Below are 19,906 nucleotides of genomic sequence, written 5' to 3' on the forward strand. Positions count from 1 at the left end.
CAGTGTCCTGTCCTTTCTCCTGAGCCAGATACCGGTTTTCTGAAGGTCCTGAACAAATGTAATTTTGTATATTGGGAAGGAAGGAAAAAAGCACCTATGCTGTGAATGTAGCTATTAATGTTTTTCATCACAGAGAGATCTGGACATAGACCAGCTGATAAACAAAATTAAACATTAAATTGAAGGAAATTTTCTCCAGAAAGTCAGTAAAAGTGATCTTGAGACAGTGACTGTGTTAGTCTCAAAAACTGGAAAAATGAGAATCTATTTTTCTCCCTCTAGCTCACTCCCATTTCTCTTCCATCAATTCTACACCTGAGATGATCACTGCACATGTCCTTGGAAGTGTATCACATGGGATAGACTTCATCTTCTATTAAAAAAGCTTTAGTAAATGGCATTAAAATGTTATCCAAATAATTAACCAAACACTTTATATAGTAAATATAAAATTGTTTTCAATTAACTTGTATCTGTTTTTATATTTATCCATAGTCAGAATATAATTCTTGCATTGGGATAAATGAATATATGAGTCTGCTATTGGTATATACCATCTCACACTAAGGGCCTGGGTTTTTCTCTTGTTTGTACAGAACTATCCATGAATCACGGAGCTATTCTATGCTTTATAAGAAAAAATCCTGAGTCATCTCTCTTTCGAGTGTCCCAGTGGAGAGTACTTGAAACTACAGAGGGTATCAGAGAGAGTGCGGTTTATTCTTTAAGCCACAGATATTTTTCAAGTTAATATACCAGAGTGATCATGACCCCTGAGACCAGAACACTACTTGGGTTCAAATCCTGGCTTTTCAATACACTCGTTGGGTGGCCGTAACTAAACAATTAGTCTTTCTGTGCGATGGTCTCCTCGTTTGTAAAACTGAGACAACAATGATACCTACCTCATCTGCAGGATGGGTATAACAATGGTAAGCACCTCAAGCGTTGTAATGAAGATTAAATGAGGAAATAATTGTAAAACACAAGTACAATTTGTGTAGAACAGATGTACACAGAGTAACTGTGAATCCTAGTTTGCCTTAGACACTCTTGATTCCGATTGTCCTTTCATAATTATTAATAGAACCTCCCTTTTAGCCTAAAAACAGTCCCAGTTTGCAATATAAATTACATAATCATCCTAGTTACAAAGCACATGGTAAATACCCTATAACTGTTAGTTATTGACGTAATTTTGTTCTATGACCATTAGTTACTATCATAACTTTGTTCTAAGCATTAGGAATACAGCAATAAGCAACAGTGACAAAAAAAGAAAAAAAATAGTAACCTTTGACCTTGTGAAATTTGTATCCTAGTTGGGAGAGATAACGAAATATCAAAATCAGTTAGTAAAATATATATGAGATGGTGATAAGTATTAGGGAGTACAGTGACAGCTTAACTCCCAGGCCTTCTATCCTATCTTCTCAAAGGTATCAGTAGAATCTCTAAGCTTGTCTGAATAAAGAAATAGTAACTATAAATGAATTAAAGACTTAAACGTAAGACCAGACACCATAAAACTCCTAGAAGAAAACGTAGGGAAAAAGCTTCTGGATACGGGTCTTGGCAGTGACTTCTTGGATAGGGCACCTAAAACACAAGCAACAAAATAAATAAAAAAGTGTCTGTACAGCAAAAGAAACTTTCAACAAAATGAAAAGGCAACCTAAAGAATAGGGAAAATATTCGCAAATATATCCGATAAAGGAGTAATAGCCAAAATATGTAAGGGACTCATACAACTCAACAGCAAAAACAAAAACAAAAAATAGAAGCGACAACAACAAAAATGATCCAACTTAAAAATGGGCATTCCTCCAAGGAAGATATGTGAATGACCAACAGGTACATGAAAAGGTGCTCAGCATCACTAATCAGAAGGGAAAGGCAAGTCAAAAACCACAATGAGATAACACCTCACTCCTGGTAAAATGGCTACTATCAAAAAGACAAGAACTAACCAGTGCTGATGAGGATATGGATAAGAAGGAATCTTTGCGGATAACTGATGGGACTGTAATGGTACAGACATATTGTACCATATTGATACAGCCACCACAGAAAACAGTATGGAGTTTCCTCAAAAAAATTAAAAATAGGACCACCATATGACCCAGCGATTCCATTTCTGGGTATTCATCCAAAAGGAAGTGAAAACATTAACTTGAAAAGATAGCATCATTTACAATAGTCAATCCATGGAAACAACCTAAGTATCCATCAACAATGACTGGGGACAAAGAATATGCACAGTACATTAGGTGAGAGTGGACTGATCCAACATTAGCTTGTAAATGGATACTTTGTCTACTTAGGTAGTTTTACCCTTAATCAATAACTGATAGATTTTAAATAAAATGACTGGGTATGGAGTCTGACCTCACCTGTATCCCTAATAAGCCACAGCAAGATGGAGAGAGCAAATTATTTATTTCTCTTAGCCAACTCCTTTGCCATCACCTCTATATTTGTCACCAGTGTTGGACCTTGATGGCATAATTATTATTTTACCTTCTCGCAGCAACAATATAACACACCAAGGTTTCACTAAAGGCAGGCTAGGACAGAGTTCAAGGTCTCCTGCCCCGAATCTGGGCAGTTCCAACTAACTCTATGATATATGCCAAATCATTTTAGTTCTTTAAGCTTCAATATTTTAATCTGTAAAATAAGACTAGTAATACTTTCCAAAAACCAAGTATCTACTCAAATATTTGGTCACCTTCATCTGTATGTCTGGCTAATGATAAGGCTTGCAAAAGAAGTCAGTTCTCATTGCTTTTCTTCATTTATATACTGTTTCTCTCAGCTAAGTTTATGGAAAACATAAAGTGGATTTTTTATACTTTATTTGTGTGCTACTACATATTTTAAATTTTACTTTCCTTCCTTCCTCTGGTCATCTAAATTCACATTTTGCCAGAGAGTCTCAAGATCCTAGAGATACTTCATTTTTAAAATTTAGATTATGAGCTCTCATGAGTGGACAGCTCAAAAGTACAAGAAAAATCTATGTGTTGTATCTTGTAAATGAAACACTCTGTTGTGTTTCCCACAGGAAGACCTGTACCCCAGGACCGGTCTCTTTGTTCCTGTCTCCTTAGCATAACAGATCATATCCCAGGACCTAGAATTACAGTGGTTTGCGGAAGGAACTATAATTAGAAGTTGCAATAACGATGGTGTTTCACAGGAAAGGATGGTGCATGTGAGGCATGATTATATTCACCCAATTTTCTGTCCTTTACTCAGTGGGAAATCTCTTTAGAGGCAGACAAGTCAATAGGTTTCTAGACAATCGGTCACTAAGAGTCAGCTCACAGCCAGTGCAGGACACTTGGGGAGAGGGCAAACAGCATGTGCGAGAGGAGCAGACTTCAACAAAAAGAACATGAATATAAAGGGAGAGTGTAGAGCTCAGTGGTAGAGCGCACACTTAGCACGCACAGGGTCCTGGGTTCAATCCCCAGTGCCTCCATTAAAAATAAATAAATAAACCTAATTTCCTTCCCCTGCCAAAAGTAAAAATAAAAAAGATATCCTTTAAAAGAAAATGAGTTGGGAGGGAGGGTGTAGCTCAGTGGTAGGACACGTACCTAACATGCACAAAGTCCTGGGTTCAATCCCCAGCACCTCCATTAAAAAATAAGCAAATAAATAAATAAACACCTAATTACCTCCTCCCCCAAAGTAAAAAAAGTAATAAAGGTTTTTTAAATGAAAAGAATATGAGTTAGTAGGTGCCCAAGCAAGCTTCAGTGGAAAAACTTTGATTTCCTACCAACCTATCGGCATGACTGACGTCCCTACAATTTCTTGGATTAGTGCTTTGGGGGCCTGTCCTAAGCTGGACGTGGGTACCTCTGTGTCTGTCACAGAGGACATCTCAGCTTAGTCTGTGGACACAGCCTGGAAGGAACAGAAACATACAGTCAATTGTTCTGATTTAAAGGCTTAATTTAATTTAGTTTAATTTCATCTAAAGGCTTGCTTTTGTCGGTTCTGATTTAAAGTAATATAGAGACCAGGGCGTGGGGTGTCGCTTCTAAAGACAGGGCCTGCTTGTCCACGAGGCATTAGAAAGATATTGAACATTCAGAAAACAGGTAAACAACAAGTTCACACCGTAGAGCACAGGGAACTATACTCAATACCCTGCTGTAACTTATGGCGAAAAAGAATATGAAAATGAATATATGTACATGCATGTATGACTGAAGCGTTGTGCTGTACACCAGAAAATAGCACACCATTGTAAACCGACTCTACTTCAATAAAAATGTATATTAAAAAAAAAAGAAAGAAAAAGAAAGATCTAGAACAGAAATAAAGTTTCTAGGCAGGGCTGGGAAAACGCTTGCTAATAATCAGAAAGGCAACCATGACAGTGATGATTCTGCTGAAACAAACTTTAGCAACTTCATAATTATGCCTAAGGATACGCCTCCTCTGAGAATATTCTCGAGCCCTTTGCTGAAAACAAATGCAGGAGCTGGTACTTCCCACAGGGCCTGTGACTTCCACTGTTATTAATGAAAACTTTTAATCATTTAATTAACTTTACTCTTTATTTTTTTTTTCTTCTTTCGCTTTCAGACAAAAATTACAGTCATTAAAAAGTTTCTGCCCTGTGGGCCTGCACCTGCCTTCAGTTACAATAGAGACAGTGGATAAAAATATGTTTGGAAGATTCCAAACCTCTAAAGGGAGGACACTGCCGATGGCAAGTAGGAAGCCAGGGGAGAGATGTGACTGGGAATTTGGATTTCTTCCGGCAAGCTTCAACACGCCTAAAGTTTCAGATTGCTGCTTGGCAGCCAATGCTGAGTGAAGTCAAAAAAAGGTCACAAAGTACAAGTTAAAGGTGAGCAACTTTGAATCGCCAATCCAAAGTCATCATGTAGTAAATTCAGTCAAACCATGGACAATCCAATAGGACAATGAAAAACAAAGTAGGCAAATATTTTTTAGACTAAACGGTTCAGCCTGATTGATTGGTAAATTTACTTCCAACAGAAAAATATTCTAGGTACTATTTCTGTTGAAGCACAAGTTAATTATGAAACAATTCTTTCTCTCTGAACAAGAACAAAACTATTACAAGATAACTCATCTTCTCCCAACCCCGCAAAATATAAGTTTGAGGAAGAGCCTATTGGTTGAGATTGTTGATTTGTTTAACCCCAAATTAGTAAAAAGAAACAAACAGAAAAAAAAATCCAAAAACCCTCTCTAGGCAAAACCAGGCCCAAAGAGAAACGTGTTAAGACATTATTACCGAGCAAGAACTAACCACAATTTCGCAGCACAATATACAATTGCTGTTGTATTGTTAATGCACCAGGTAAGTGCTTAGCTCAGTGGTGTCATTCAGGAATTCCTGGTAGACATTATACATTCTCTGTGGCCAAATGACTAAAATTTCACTGTTAGAAAACCAACTTTACGACAGAAATAAATGTCTTTGGAAAGGTATCCATTTCCATTATGAAGGAGCCGTCAGGGCATCACAAAATAACTGCCATCTTGAAAAACAGATGAGAGGGACTAAAAGGAGAGAAAAAAGGAGAGAGTTCACCCATGTCACAACTTGTCCTGAGTCTTTGAAATAATCTGTGGACAAAGGAACAAATCATTCTATTATGAGGATCTGAGAATATCATGCCCACACCCATGGAAATCGTACCATATTCTTGCATTTTAGAAGGTAAAAAAAAATTCTGGTAAAAAAAAAAACATTCTTCTATAAAGGAGTCTTTTCATCAGAAGTTAGTAGCATTAATTATTATGATGAAGGGAAAATAGAAAAACAAAGAATTGGTGGAAAGATTTGTTACTTATCCTCTCCTCATCATTTCCTTTATTCTGTTCAATTCCATAGCATTCAACGTTCTTAAAACATCAGTTGGCACAAGGCAGCCATTCACTAAATTCTTTGGAGTCCAAATTATCTGAAGTTTAGCTAGAACAGTGCTAGAGGCTCACCTGTCCGTTTCCTCCATAACCATCAAAACTACCTTACAAATTGATAAGGAAACCATTGTGATACCCATTTTGTAAAAAATAAAAAAGATTATATGAAGTTGAAAATGTTGAAGCAAAGTTAAGAATTACTGTGGTCTCTGACATTTAGATTTCCTAGTTCCTGTCTCCTTAGACTGGTAGGACGCGCAGCCCCTCAAGACAGCAGTGGAGGGGGAGGGGGGAATAGAGCTGTTTCAGGGCAGCCCGAGGCCTTGGTCCCTGTGGGAAACCAGACGTCCACTAGAGGGCACCGCAACCCTGTAATGCTTGGCTTCGCTGGTCCCATCACGTGGGTTCCCGTGCAGGACAGTCATAGCGAAATTCACTGTGGCAGGAAGGCTCACCTAACCAAGAAAATCTACAAAGTGGAGCTGGTAGCCTCCTGCATTAAGCAGCCAGATTCAGATTTTGGTGTCACTTAACCAGAGGCGGGGGAGGGGAGCACACTTTACGGTCAGGGAGATTAATTTTCTAAATGTTGCCGTGCTGTTTTGTAAGGTCCCCCAAACAAGGATTTTGTTGGGAACCTGTTTTTCTGTTAACTCTCAGTGTGACATTAAAACCATTGTGAACAGGAGCACAGGTGTCCCCCTGTAGAGGGCTGCCAGATTTAGCAAATAAAAATGCACGACAGCCAGTTCCACTGTTTATGTGAAATTCAAAATTAACTGGGTATCCTGTATGCTGTCTGGTAACCCCGCCCTCACGTCACCCCTAGTAGCGCTGCCTTGATTAGAGCAACGAGCTGAGAAACGAAGAAAAGGGAAACCACTTCCTGCTGCCAGACACTAGCTAACCACTTCGGGATGGAAAAGTAGAGCCTTGAAGAATCAGTCTCCAATTGACATAAATGATCAGTACGCGTTAACCATGAACACCTAAATGAGGTTGTGTTCTTAGACAATAAACGTGGTAAATCTGACCAAAATGAAAAGCTGCCTGGCTAGTTTCCCCAAGAGTCGTATACCACTCCACTAAAATACCTATGTAATCTACACAGGCATTCAGAATTTCGACATTTATTGGGCAACAATTATAAACAAGTCAGCGTGATCCATGTGAGTAAACAGCAGTGAACAAATGGACCCCGTCCTGTACTGATACAGAGGTATAGAGACCGAAGAGTATGTCCTAAGGACATACTGATCTAGCTGAAGGCTATGAAGGCTATGAAACTCATGTAGCAGACAAGAGGTAAATAGGTAAAAAGGAAACTAAAAAAAAGAATAAATAAAATTCAACCATGCTACAATAACTCTAAGAATTAAGATCAAGAAAACAGACTGTGAGAATCAGGGAAATACATCAAATTAATACAAAACTTGGTTGAGAAATAAGCTTTTAGCCATTTGCATATATGGCTGTCTCCTAAAAGATCAAATGACTTTTAAAAAGGCGGACGGAATATTTACATATCCCTCTCTGTTCAGACCCCTTCTTATATAAGAGGGATGGGTACCATATGGCCAGTTGGACAACCCCAACCTTGTAAATGCTCAAGCCAAAGGGCTGGACTGTTGGAGATCTCCTTAACTCCTTTCTTTCCTTGATAATTCATACCTATTCATCAGTAGTCCTACTGGGTTAGCCTTCAAAATACACGTGGCATTTTAAAATTTCTTACTGCCTTCTACTCTGCCACCTGGCCTGATAAGGCCTCATCTGTAATATGGATCATTACAGTAAACGTATAAATGACTTCCGCGATTTGGTTTATTTCCCCCCAATGCAGCAGCTACAGTGATCTTGTTAAAAGGTTAAAAAAAAAAAAAAAAAACACACATTAGGACGCTGCTCTTTGCAAAACCTCCAGTGGTTTCGCACTTAAGTCAGAGCGAAAGCCAGAGTCTCAAATACAGTCGACGAAGCTTTCTGAGATGTTGCGCTTCGTTACTTCCTGGACCTCAACAGCGGCTGCTCCGCCCCTCCCTCCTCCGCCCCTCGCTCCTCCGCTTCCTGCCTGTTCCTCTGGCTGGTGCTCAGACCTGCCGGTCTGCTTGTGACCTGGGGCTTTGTATTCCCTCTGCCTCTTCTGTCAAGTTGATGATCTCTTTCTCAGTAAGACTTTCCTTGACCGCCCTATTTAAAATTTAACCTCCCTTCCGAGTAGAGATTTCCTATTTCCTTTCCTGCTGTATTTTTTCTGTATATTATTTATCATCGCCTAACATACTCTGTAGTTTACTTAAATTCTTTGTGGTGTTACCCATTGTTTCTCCACCCACTCGAAAATATCTGCCATGAAAGTAGGGGTTTTTGTCTGCTCTGTCACGTCAGTATTCCTGCCACCTAGAATAACACCTGGATCAATAAGTGTTTGTTGAATGAATAAATGTTAACTCTCAACTTCATGGGTCCCTTCACATATCCCCAGACTTGTGAGTGGTCTGCTGTCTCTCCCTTTGTACAATACAGGAATAACTGCCATGTCTCGTTCTCATCAGTAATTAAAAAGTCCCTTCCAACATTCTACAGTACGTGATTGCCCCTCTAAATGTGGTTTTGGACTAGTTTGTGGTTAGGACATGTTGCTTTGTTTTAGGAGAAACGTTAGCATTTTCATTCAAACATTGATCCATAAGAAATTCACAGTCAAAGTAAGAATATGGCAAGAGGGACACAAAGAAGTCTTGATCTCGTCAGCTAAAATTGGAGGAAACAGTTTGAAGAGAAAAGGAAACGTACCCTAAAACTGAAAAGAAAAAAAAAGTTTTCTCTTTTTTTTTAACTTAATGTGGGATACAGGTGATGAAAGGTATCGTATGAAAAGTTCTTAGAATTAATAAAATAAAAGCTTCTATTCGACCACTAAATAAATAAATAAAGCCAAAGACAACAAACTGGGAGAAATATTTGCCACATGTATGAATAATATATGGATAATTCCTAAGTATGTAAAGAACTTTTACAAATCAGTAAGAAACAGATGAAATATACCCTCCCCAAAATTATCTACAATTATGAACAGTTTCTAAGAAAATAAAGATAAACAAATTAAACTAAAAGACCTTTTTTGTTTCGTTTTATTTTCATTTTTATTTTGGTGGGGGGAGATAATTAGGTTTATTTATTTTTTTAGAGGAGGCACTGGGGATTGAACCCAGGACCTCATGCATGCTAAGCATACACTCAACTGCTTGAGCTATACCTTCCCCCCTTAAACTGAAAGATTAACGTCATTTGTAGTTAACGAAATGAAAAAACAAAAGGTTTGAGGTATCATTTTCTGCCTTTCAGATTGGATATTTTAAATGTTGATAGTGCCCAGTGTTGGTAAGGATTTAGAGAAACTTGCATGTTGTTTACCATTAGGTGAGCATGTAATTTGGTATAAAAGTCTTAAATGACAATGTATTGTTATCTACTATAAATTTTAAACATGCATACTTTTGCATAAGGCGAGCCTCCTGTTAGCAATTTAACTGGGGACTGAAATTAAACAAGCATACAAAGGTAGGGAACGTGCCTGTGGCTCTAGGCTACCTTATCAGCCAGAATCTGCATTTTAACAAAGACCTCAGTGTCTAGCTGTGGAAGGCCAAGTAGCTGGATGTCTGCCTGTAGGTCATTTCTGGACTCCCTTGACTTGTGTGTCATTATTGCTCATGTAATCACACAGGTAATCATCTTATTTAATCAATATCAATAATACAGACTTAGCATTTGTTTGGATTTATTGTTAATATTTGTGTCTTTGTTTAAATATAACCAAGTATTTGACCTATAAATTGAATAAAAAAATCTCTTTATGTGATTTCTATATTGAAACTCCGTGCAGTGTGATGAAATATAAGTCTATATATATTGTCAAGAATAAAAATGCTACCAAAAAAAGAATAAAATACTACAATAATGCTTTTGGAAAAGCTGTTAAATTTATATACAAAGTCAAATATCAAGAACTTTATTTAAAAATTGTATAACTAATATTAAGTAGTAGTTATTATAAAAGTTATTTTAAAATTATAAAATTAATAGGGAAATTTATAGTAGGTACAAATATTTAAAAAGTGAAATATCTAGATAGCTTTAATAAAATCATCCATAAAAATTTAGATATATAGTTAACACACATTTATAAAATTTGAATACAAATGTAATAGAAATTAATTATATCATCATTCTCATCTTTGCAGAATACCTCTGTTAGACATCAGAATCTTTAAAAATAAAATAAATCATTTTTGTTGTTTAATTTCCATTTAGGTTATAAATCTTTTAAGATGAATTCTATCTGGGAATTGTTCACATCTTACAAAGATAAATTAACAGCAGAATATCCATTTTGCCACTTCAAAATTTCATTAAGGGAGAAAAATTCCAGAATCTTGTTCAACAAAATTCATGAAAAATCATATTTGTTACAGTAAGTATGCTTGGCTGTTGTTAAAGAGTATGAATAAGAAAGGATTAAAGAAAAGTGAAATATCCAAACATATGTGGTTCTCTGCTCCCCCACAATGAAGTGTTTGTCTCATATGGAAAATCTGCAGCATAGTGACCACAAGAAAGTACCACCTGCTCTGACGAGTAACTAATGTTCCCACCCTGTAATGTCCCTGCGTTACATTTACCTAATAAGGTTTCAATATTAAGTTACAATGAAAATAATTGCTTTCAGATGACATTTTAGATTTATTTTATATCCCAGAATGTTATTTTCTGAAGGCTCAAGCCAAATATTGATGTTAACCCTTGGCTGTGTATCACTGAGCCAAAAAATGTGCACCTGCAAATAAGAATAAAGGTAGTCATTGCCTCATTTGTTAGAGGGAGAACAAACTAGAAATTATTTAAATATCCTTCAGAAGTACCTGGTCTATAAATTATGAAAAAACTTAAACAGCAGAATTAGGAAGATGTCCAAATACACCTGATGAATATAAAAGTAAATCTCAAAACACAGAAGCATGCATGGTATGATCTTATTTGGATAAAAGTGAATGAACAATATATTATAGAAACTACACTATATATAAACTTTTAAAAAGTCTCTCAAAGTATATACAAGAAATCATCAACTGTGACTGACTTCAGAAGAGTGCACTGAGGGTCGATGGGTGGTCTTTTAGTGTCATATTTTTCTCATATTTTAAACCATAAAAGCATTATTTTTATAATTTGGGAAAAAGTGATAAAACAAAGAATAAAATCATACACATAGTTTGGCTGGAAACATGGCTATTAATTATTATTATCTAATTATATATTTGTTAAATTATTAATGCAAATTTGTTTAATATTGATTCCTGCTGATTGATCATAATTAATAAATAATTGACTGTAGTCACTATGATTCCTCATATAATAATTCATATAATTAATTCACCCACTAAGTAATTTCTTTCTTTTTACTGGTCAAAAGCCATTAAATATGTATATTTTATGTTTATAATATAAGTGTGTATAATTTTTAAACATTCTTTAATAAACCTATGTAACTATTAAATGGAGAATGCAGAGGGAATTGAAACAATAAAAAGTCCCTTTGAGAATAGGGATACACTGAAACAATAAAAAGTCCCTTAAGAACAGAGATATTTTCTAACACATGAGAAGTCTATGACTCACTGGGGGTGGGGATTACGAGAAGATAGAGATATATATAGATATATATAGATAGATATATATATATACTTACATATATAAAACTAATGTGAACTTAAGTCAGCTGGGACCAGCTGATCTTATTCTTAAGTATTTGATAGTAACGGGACATTACTATATCCAACTAGCCTGGAAAAGATTTATATTCTAATGTCTAATTGAAATTGCTTCTTCTAACATTCAAATTCACTTCCTCCATTAGAAGAAATAGGCTCCGATATAAAACAAAGATCCCGAAATAATTCAGAACAATGGAATTAAACCACCCACTGAGTCTCTGAAGCTTCAGAAGCGTTACGATGTGAGAGACTGAGCTGCGGTCCACAGTGCGTAGTCACACTGCGTGAGGCGGGGCATGAGGCGGAGCGATAAAACAGCCTAGTAGTCAGCACTTGATGAAAGACATATAAATCCACGTAGACTGTTCAAGAGCTGCAAGTGAAAGAGGAAGAAAAGACATAAAAGACAAAAAGAAATTCACATTGCTGGGGTATAAATTCATATACAGTGTGCCCGGCTCTGTGCTAAGTGTTGTCAAGACTTGGAGTTTGTCTCCTCTTAAGTTGACAAATGTGTCGTAGTAAAGATCAAAGTCACTTTGGGAGTGCAAGGTGGGCTCCACAGGTGTTAAGGAAAAAATCAGGCGTCAGTTAGGCCTGGAAGAAAGCACCAAAGTAAAACAACATTTTTAAGCCCATCATAGCTCCCCAAGGTCGGCTTGGTTTGTTGAAGCTTACCATTTCATCATTTCCCCATTTTGTTGTTTTGTGGAGCGAGGCGATGGACTTGTTGCCCAGTAAACTCCCTTGTCCTCCTTATGCAAGAAAGGAAATCCTGATTAAACACACAGCCACAGAACAAGTTAATTTTCTCATGTCTTAGGGTTGAGCTTCCTAAAACACAGATGAAGTGTTCAACTTTCAGATTCATTTTCTTTGAATCTTGTCAACAAAACACTCTCGGACTCAGAAACTGAGGAGAGAAAGACAGGAGAGACACAGAGGAGGAAGGAGAGAGAAAGAGAAAGAAAGAATGAGCTCGTCCAAATCATCAGCATCCCAACGCACAGGTAAACTTTGCAACTATCCCTTTTCTTTCAAGGATCCTGTTTTTGGAAGGGATGATGGATATGCTGAGGACAGGACAAGAGAAAAGTAAAGCAGGAGTGACAGAGACAGAGAATGAAAGCAAGGAAATTAAGAGAATGGCTAGAAGACTAGGTGTAACATAGGAGGGGTTGCTGGAGATTGAGTTCAGGGAGAGCTACCTGACTGCTGTTTCTACCCTTTGCATAGCTTATTGTGTCCCACTGGGCAAGTCACCTCACATCTCTGGAACTTGCTCTCCTTGTCTGTAAAATGCATATTGGAAGGGAGCAAGAGAGGAACTTCTAGATGGTTAATGTTTTATCTGATTGATTTACGAAGGGCTTGGAAGAGGAGACACTGAAAAGAGGAGAACAGGAGACAGGCAAGAAAAGCAGGGAAGAGGGAGATGGAGAAAGGGAGAGAGAAAGATAGGGAAAGATGGGGGGAAAACATCTGAGAGGGTTAGAAAGGAAGAATTGCACATCTGCCCATGTCCATGAGCCAGTCTTAAGAGCAGGGATGGATTATTTGAGTGGTTCTAAAAGTGTGATCCCCAGACCAGCGGCATCTGCAGCTCCTGGGAACTTGTTGGCTCCATTCCAGCTCTACTGAATATTTAACTCTGGAGGTGAGACCCCATGATCTGTGTTTCAGCAAACCTTCCAAATGATTCTGATGCAGGCCGAAGTTTGAGAACTACTCAATATAGACAAAGCGAGTAGAAGGAAACAAGCAAGGTTGAATACGAATTTCTTAGATCTCTTTTGTGTCTTCCTAGGGAAGACTGACCATGTTTGTGTCTTTCTGCAGAGAACGGATGCTTCTCTTCCCAGGTGTTCTTATGGACTGTTGCTGGGGTCTCCATCCTACTGCTCAGTGTCTGTTTTATCGCCAAATGTGTTGGTGAGTTCTGAAGGTCAAATTCAATCTCCCTGGTGAATATTAGGAGTAAATTCTTCCTTGCTGCCTGTGGGTTCCCTCCTCCCACAAAGGGTATTTCTGTTCCACTTTTCCCCTTATTTATCTCCAGGTTATTCCTCAAGCCAGAAACTCCAACTAGCACAAAGCTGTTACCAAATTTCAGTGACCTGAGACACATTTTTCATGGTACACATCTTCCACCTCCTTAGTGGCCCTGAGTCCTCTGCCTTTGTAGCCCTATCATTAGTGTAACCTTCTGTATGCCATCTTAGCCAGGGACACAACAAATCACTTTTTGGAAGGAAGGGTTGAGAGGTTAGACTTGGCATAAGAGAGACTGAAAACACATTTGTTTTCTTTGGGCCTCTGGGCCTGAAATAAAGTATATTCATTTTCATAAATCAGGAAAACCATGAAGTGTGAATTCCCTCTTCCTTCTTTGGGTAAGTAAATCTCAGCTCCTCTCCAAGTTGGAGGAAAAGTAGACAGTAAGAAAATATAATTATTAGTACATTTGTTATGGCTACAAAAATGATAAAATGTGTTTTTTTCAAGAGTAATGAACACTAACTGTGCCCCTTTCCTTACAGTGACGTATCACATCTTTCAACTTTGTGATGGGAAAAAGGTCCAGCCACGTGAGGATTTAATGGAGCTCTCCTGCTATAGTGATGGATCAAGTATAACAGCCCTCAACTTTGGACATCAAAATTTACATATCAACGTTTTCTGGTTTCTAGATTGATTTGGGGGATAAGTAAAGTAATTAGATTAGGTTCTGTTTTTCAAAAGCAAAATACAAAATCTTGCCTGTACTGTCAGAGAATAATGAGGAGTTGGGAAGAGGACAGGATTAGAACTTTGGAAAGTCAGTTAGCATTGGGGCAGGAATTCTTGGGGACATCATAGCAAACTTTTAGAATAAATTTGAGTTATATGTCTGAACAATAAATCTAGAAGAGGAAGCTGTCATTCCCAGCGGTACCCTTTTTCTTTTCATTCATCACCTACTTCCAAAATGAGCTTGGAAAAAAAAAGTACAGAGGAGGAAATTTGGAAATACCTCAGAAGTATACCCCTAAACTCTTCCATATAGTCTCGTTCCAAGTCTTACAAAATGCCCCATGAGACTGGAGTATGACTTCCTTCTCTGGGCTATAATTTCCTCACCATTAAGTTAAGAGAGATCGGACAATTTATTTTTAAGAAACTTCAAAGGCTTAAATGCTGTATTTCTAAGAACTTGACCCCATCTGGACAAGCAGTTTGGAGATTCTGTTGAGGGTACATTAATAGGCCAACACGAGAGATGGTTACTTACAGGTCACTCAGATAAAATACATAACCTTCTCTGACCTTGGCAGTCCGTGAACAGATAATAGGGTTCCATACCAATAGCATAACCGAGGCAGATTGTATATATGGTTGTGTTTGGCACTGACATCTGGAAAATAAGGATTATGTCTCAAAAAAAAAAAAAAAAAAAAAGAAAATTGCTGTCTGTGCTTGTTGACATAGAACTTAACTAGAAGTCTTAGACGGTGAGCTATGGGGCATGAACGAGGGGTTCCAAGACTTCTGACTGTAAATGGTGAGCTTTATCGGCCCCGAGGAAGGCTTCTGTTGTCTTACCCAGTTCATGTGGGGCTCTCACGGAAACTCCTCTCCTTCCAGGTTCACTGAAGAATTGCTGTCCATTGAACTGGGTGCATTTTCAGTCTAGCTGTTACTTCTTTTCTACTAACACCATGACCTGGACAGCAAGTTTGAAAAACTGCTCCAGCATGGGGAGTCATCTGGTGGTTATCAACTCGCTAGAGGAGCAGGTAATGAGAGTACAGCTTCCTCCAGTGTCCGTGGAGCATCCTTCACAGGAGCCATCTTGTTTTCCATTCACGTGTCCAGTATTGGGCATACAATTACTATGTGTTAAAAAATTTGCTGAAATATATGCCAGTCTTACTATTTCTGTAAGTCAATACCAACTTTAATATATTTTCACTACTAGAAGAAACTAAAAAAATGAAATTCCCACATTCAGTTCACTTATTAGTAAGCCTGGAAAAAAAGAGGGCTGGGACTTCATTTTAGAATGACCAGCATGTTTATGAACATGTCATATGAAAGACAGCAAGCAAAAATTGTGTATTATCTTTAAGTTCTGATTTATAAAGTTTTGTGTTGCCAATAACAGTAGATAAACTTTGAATGAGTTATTGAGAACCTCCTTCTTTACTGATGGTTCTTTTTCATTGGTTTAATTTTAGGGTACATATGTTTTAGCAGAATAAACAAATCAGGAGATAATCTTCCATGATCTTACAATTTCAGGCCCATTTTTCTATCATCTCTGGTCCAGATCCTACCTTCTCTCTTTTAATAACAATTACCTTCAACATTTGTTCAGCACTGGAATAATGGATCTCCTAATTTTTGTATGTATCTTCCATAGGAATTCCTTTTCCTTACAAAACCTAAAAAGAAAGAGTTTTATATTGGACTGACGGACCAGGTGACCGAGGGTCAGTGGCAATGGGTAGATGGTACACCTTTCACAAAGGCTCTCAGGTAATTTCCTTCTTGTAGGAGAACTGTAACATTACCCCAAATCCTGAAGTTAGACTGCGGTTGACGGGAGTTCTCGGAACAGCCTTCGTTCCAGGAGGTATAGTCATGTCCACCCATGGTGATAGTAGATGCAAGAAGGGAAAGAGCTGATGTGGAAGAGGGAAAAGAGAGGCATCAGGGTCTGCTTCCCCCATTTCCTGGAACTCCCTCAAGAATGAATGGGAAATAATAGACAAAAATGAGAAAGGGCTTGGAACTGAACACTAATTCACTGGAAATGCAGGAGAGGCAAAGAGTGCAATGCAGGGTCTTATGCCCCCATACTGCAGTAAATGAGACAAAAGCAGTGACTTGAGAAAGATAAGAGATTCTTATGGAGTAAAAGTAGGAGGCTCTGATCCTTTAAAAAGTTGTTTCACTCCAGCACTGTAACACCATTGACGTATGCACCTCAGTTAAGGCAAACTCTGTAGAATAAAGGGGGCCAAATGTCGTAGGAGATATGAGTGTGAAGGAAAGAAATCCATCAGGATACCAGTCTGTCCCATAACATATCATTCTGGGTCTAAAGCCATGAGGGACCGAATCAGAGAACAAAGTCAAAATGACCCAGATCAGCTTCGTTACTCACAAACTCTATGACATAGAGAAACTGGTTAGCTCCTCAGAGACTCCTTTTATTCATCAATAAAGAGGAGATTATAATACCTACCTCACAAAGTGTTGTGATGTTAAATAACACAAATGGGATTTGGCTCATAAATGGGTCCCTTCACCTCCTGTAAATCTCCCGTGTCTGTTTCAGCTTCTGGGACATAGGGGAGCCCAACAACATAGCCACAGTGGAGGACTGCGCCACCATAAGAGACTCTTCAAACCCAAAGCAAAGTTGGAATGACGTAACCTGTTTCTTCAGTATGTATTGGATTTGTGAAATGCCAGAAAGAAATATTTGAACAAAGAAAAATCTCCAACACAGAAGGCATAACTTAAATATTTAACTGAGAACCATAACTTAACTATGTAACAAGAGCATAAACAAATAGCTGCACAGCTCCCATATGAGAAAAGCGTGCATTGCACTTTATAAGGACATCATTAAGTATCTGTTGTCTTGCTATCAATAAAAATGAGTAGTTTTGAATGAAGTATAATTCATGATACTGACTGAAGTGCGTTGTTCTCTACATCAGTCTTGGGGTTTCTCAGAACTTACCAAGTTTCTCTGGCAATGCTGTGAGAAGAAAGGAATGTCTTTTGGTACTTTTGCTTCATTTGCGAGTATTCATACGAAAATACAGGGACATCGAACGAGTACAGGATCCAGCCAAGAAGAGAATTTTGGAAAGTGCCTTTAAACAATTGCCTGAATTTGGGCTCTGTCAATTTGTCTTCTTTCTAGTTCTGAAAAGTCTGTCTTCTCTTCTTGATTTCATACTGTCTTTTACCCCCTACTCAAGCGTATGTCCTCAATATGTTCTCCTGCACAATGAGTAGGAAACATCATCAAGTCATGAAACTTATTCCTGCTCAAGAGACTAGGGTGGACTTTCTGGCCAAAGGCATTTACTGCCCCTTCTTAGAAAGGCGATGCTAACAATCAGCTCCAAAGAGGCTGTCCTCCAGTCCTCTCGTCCCAGAAACTCACTTTCCTCTCTGTTCCCTTCCGTTGGCTAACTGGGTCTCACCTGAACTGGTATCTATTGCTCAGCCAGAGCCAGAGTCCAACAATCAAATTATTCTAAGAGAATATTCAACTTGACACTTACCTGTCTCAAGCCTGCCCACTTACTGCATGATAGTCTGTCAGTACTGGTAAGTTTATTCAAGAATATGTAAGTAACACAGCAGATCTTATAACCATGTTTCTTGCACACAGTCCCATAAAGAGACCCTCAAAATTCATACATTGGAATTAACATGTAATCACTGAATGGGGAAATTCAACAGAACAAGTGCATATGTTAGCTTTCTTTACAAATATTCATTTCTCTTAGTCAAAAGTGACAATCTGTGGCTTTGAAGTCAATATGCCTTGAAAAACAAGTCATCCAACCTGAAAGTAATTCAATAAATATATCTTCTATTTATACAAATTAAAAATTTCTATATTAAATAAATTATATATTTCTAATTTCTTTTTTCATATTGTAAACGTCAATTTAGGGAACATTGAAAACACGATAAATTTTTTTATTCATTGTTGTTACTCTTCAGTTGGCTGTAATTATTTTAAATTTTATTTCAATATTGAAAGACACAAAAATATTAATGTGTGCTATTTCCCCATTTACTTAGGATTTAGGTTATACAACCAACTTTGTCTTCAAAGTTTGGCAAGGAAAGAAACAATTCTTAAGGGTATAGTGGTTAGAGTAAAGGTCATTGGAACCTAGATTATTTACCTGGAAAATTCTTCTTTAAGAAGCAGAGCTTCCAATTGAAACTTTTAAAATATAACATTTTATAAATAGGGCTACACAAATACGTAAGAACCAGAAAACTCAGAACATTACAAAAAATAAAAGAGTAATTAATCATTCATATTCCCAAGACCGTATTCATCAAATAAACCACTGTTAAGATTTATTTCGGCCCCTAATTTTTTTTTTATTGTTAACTTTTTAAAAATTGAAGTACAGTTGATTTACAATGTTGTGTTAATGTCTACTGTACAGCATAGTAATTCAGTTATACATATATATATTCCTTTTTCGCATTCTTTTTCATTGTAGGCTATTACAAGGTGTTGAATATAGTTCCCTGTGCTGTACAGTGGGACTTTATTGTTTATCTATTTTATATACAGCAGTATATAGTACTATATATTTTATACATAGTAGCTTTCTATCTTGTAATAGTAGTACAGTATAGTAGCTAAACCCAAACTCCCAATTTATCCCATCACCCACCTCCTGTCCCCCCTGGGAACCATAAGTTTGTTTTCTATGTCTGTGAGTCTGTTTGTTTTGTAAATAAGTTCTTTTGTCTCATTTCTTTAGATTCCATATGTAAGTGATATCATACGGCATTTTTCTTTCTCCTTCTGTCTTACTTCACTTAAAATGATGATCTCCAGGTCCATCCATGTTGCTGCAAATGGCATTATTTCATTCTTTTTTATGGCTGAGTAGCATTCCATTGTATATACAAACCACAACCTCTGTGTCCAATCATCTGTCAATGGACATTTAGGTTGTTGCCATGTCTGGCTGTTGTAAATAGTGCTGCTATGAACATTGGGATGCGTGTACCTTTTCAAATTAGAGTTTCCTCTGGATATATGCCCAGAAGTGGGATTGCTGGATCATATAGTAAGTCTGTTTTTAGTTTTTTGAGGAATCTCCCTACTGTTTTCCATAATGGCTGCACCAAATTGCATTCCCACCAACAGCATACGAGGGTTCCTTTTCTCCACACCCTCTCCAGCATTTATCCTTTGTGGATTTTTTTTTCAATGATGGCCATTCTGAGTGGTGTGAGGTGATAGATACTTCAATGTAGTTTTGATTTGCATTTCTCTGATAATTAGTGATACTGAGCGTTTTTTCAGGTGTCTGTTTGCTGTTTGTATGTCTCCATTGGAGAAATATTTGTTTAGGCCTTCTGCCCTTTCTTGATTGGGTTGTTTGTTTGTTTGTTTTTGCTATTGAATTGTATGAGGTGTTTGTATATTCTGGAAATTAAGA

The 19,906-nt window shown here is 37.5% G+C and overlaps 1 protein-coding gene and 1 long non-coding RNA gene across 3 annotated transcripts; one reads left to right on the plus strand and one right to left on the minus strand.

The window, feature by feature from the left end:
* Nucleotides 1–10,273: 10,273 nt before the first annotated feature.
* On the minus strand, nt 10,274–13,634 carry LOC135319303 (uncharacterized). 2 transcript variants are annotated; one of them, XR_010377785.1, is made up of 4 exons: nt 13,518–13,634; nt 12,378–12,454; nt 11,911–12,072; nt 10,274–10,762 (listed from the first exon to the last, which is right to left on the minus strand). It is a non-coding gene; the product is annotated as an uncharacterized LOC135319303 (long non-coding RNA). The 2 variants fall into 2 exon arrangements; XR_010377786.1 differs by having other exon boundaries at nt 12,378–12,474; nt 13,518–13,629.
* Nucleotides 12,507–17,371, plus strand: LOC105098182 (C-type lectin domain family 4 member E). Its single transcript, XM_010990814.3, has 6 exons — nt 12,507–12,709; nt 13,539–13,631; nt 14,240–14,329; nt 15,324–15,475; nt 16,102–16,217; nt 17,023–17,371. Exons 1-6 carry the CDS (start codon nt 12,673–12,675, stop codon nt 17,171–17,173), a joined length of 639 nt encoding a protein of 212 aa, XP_010989116.1. The 5' UTR covers nt 12,507–12,672; the 3' UTR covers nt 17,174–17,371.
* The last annotated feature ends 2,535 nt before the right edge of the window (nt 17,372–19,906 follow it).

The sequence above is a fragment of the Camelus dromedarius genome, chromosome 25 (genome assembly GCF_036321535.1).
Source record: "Camelus dromedarius isolate mCamDro1 chromosome 25, mCamDro1.pat, whole genome shotgun sequence".
In the NCBI taxonomy this organism is placed as follows: Eukaryota; Metazoa; Chordata; class Mammalia; order Artiodactyla; family Camelidae; genus Camelus; species Camelus dromedarius.

What these genes read in the sequence shown, in the direction of transcription:
- LOC105098182 (XM_010990814.3), top strand. Translation starts at nt 12,673, where the DNA reads ATGAGCTCGTCCAAATCATCAGCATCCCAACGCACAG. An exon ending in CTGCTATAGTGATGGATCAA is followed by an intron (nt 14,330 to 15,323) that starts GTATAACAGCCC and finishes CTCTCCTTCCAG; the next exon opens with GTTCACTGAAGAATTGCTGT. An exon ending in TCAACTCGCTAGAGGAGCAG is followed by an intron (nt 15,476 to 16,101) that starts GTAATGAGAGTA and finishes TATCTTCCATAG; the next exon opens with GAATTCCTTTTCCTTACAAA.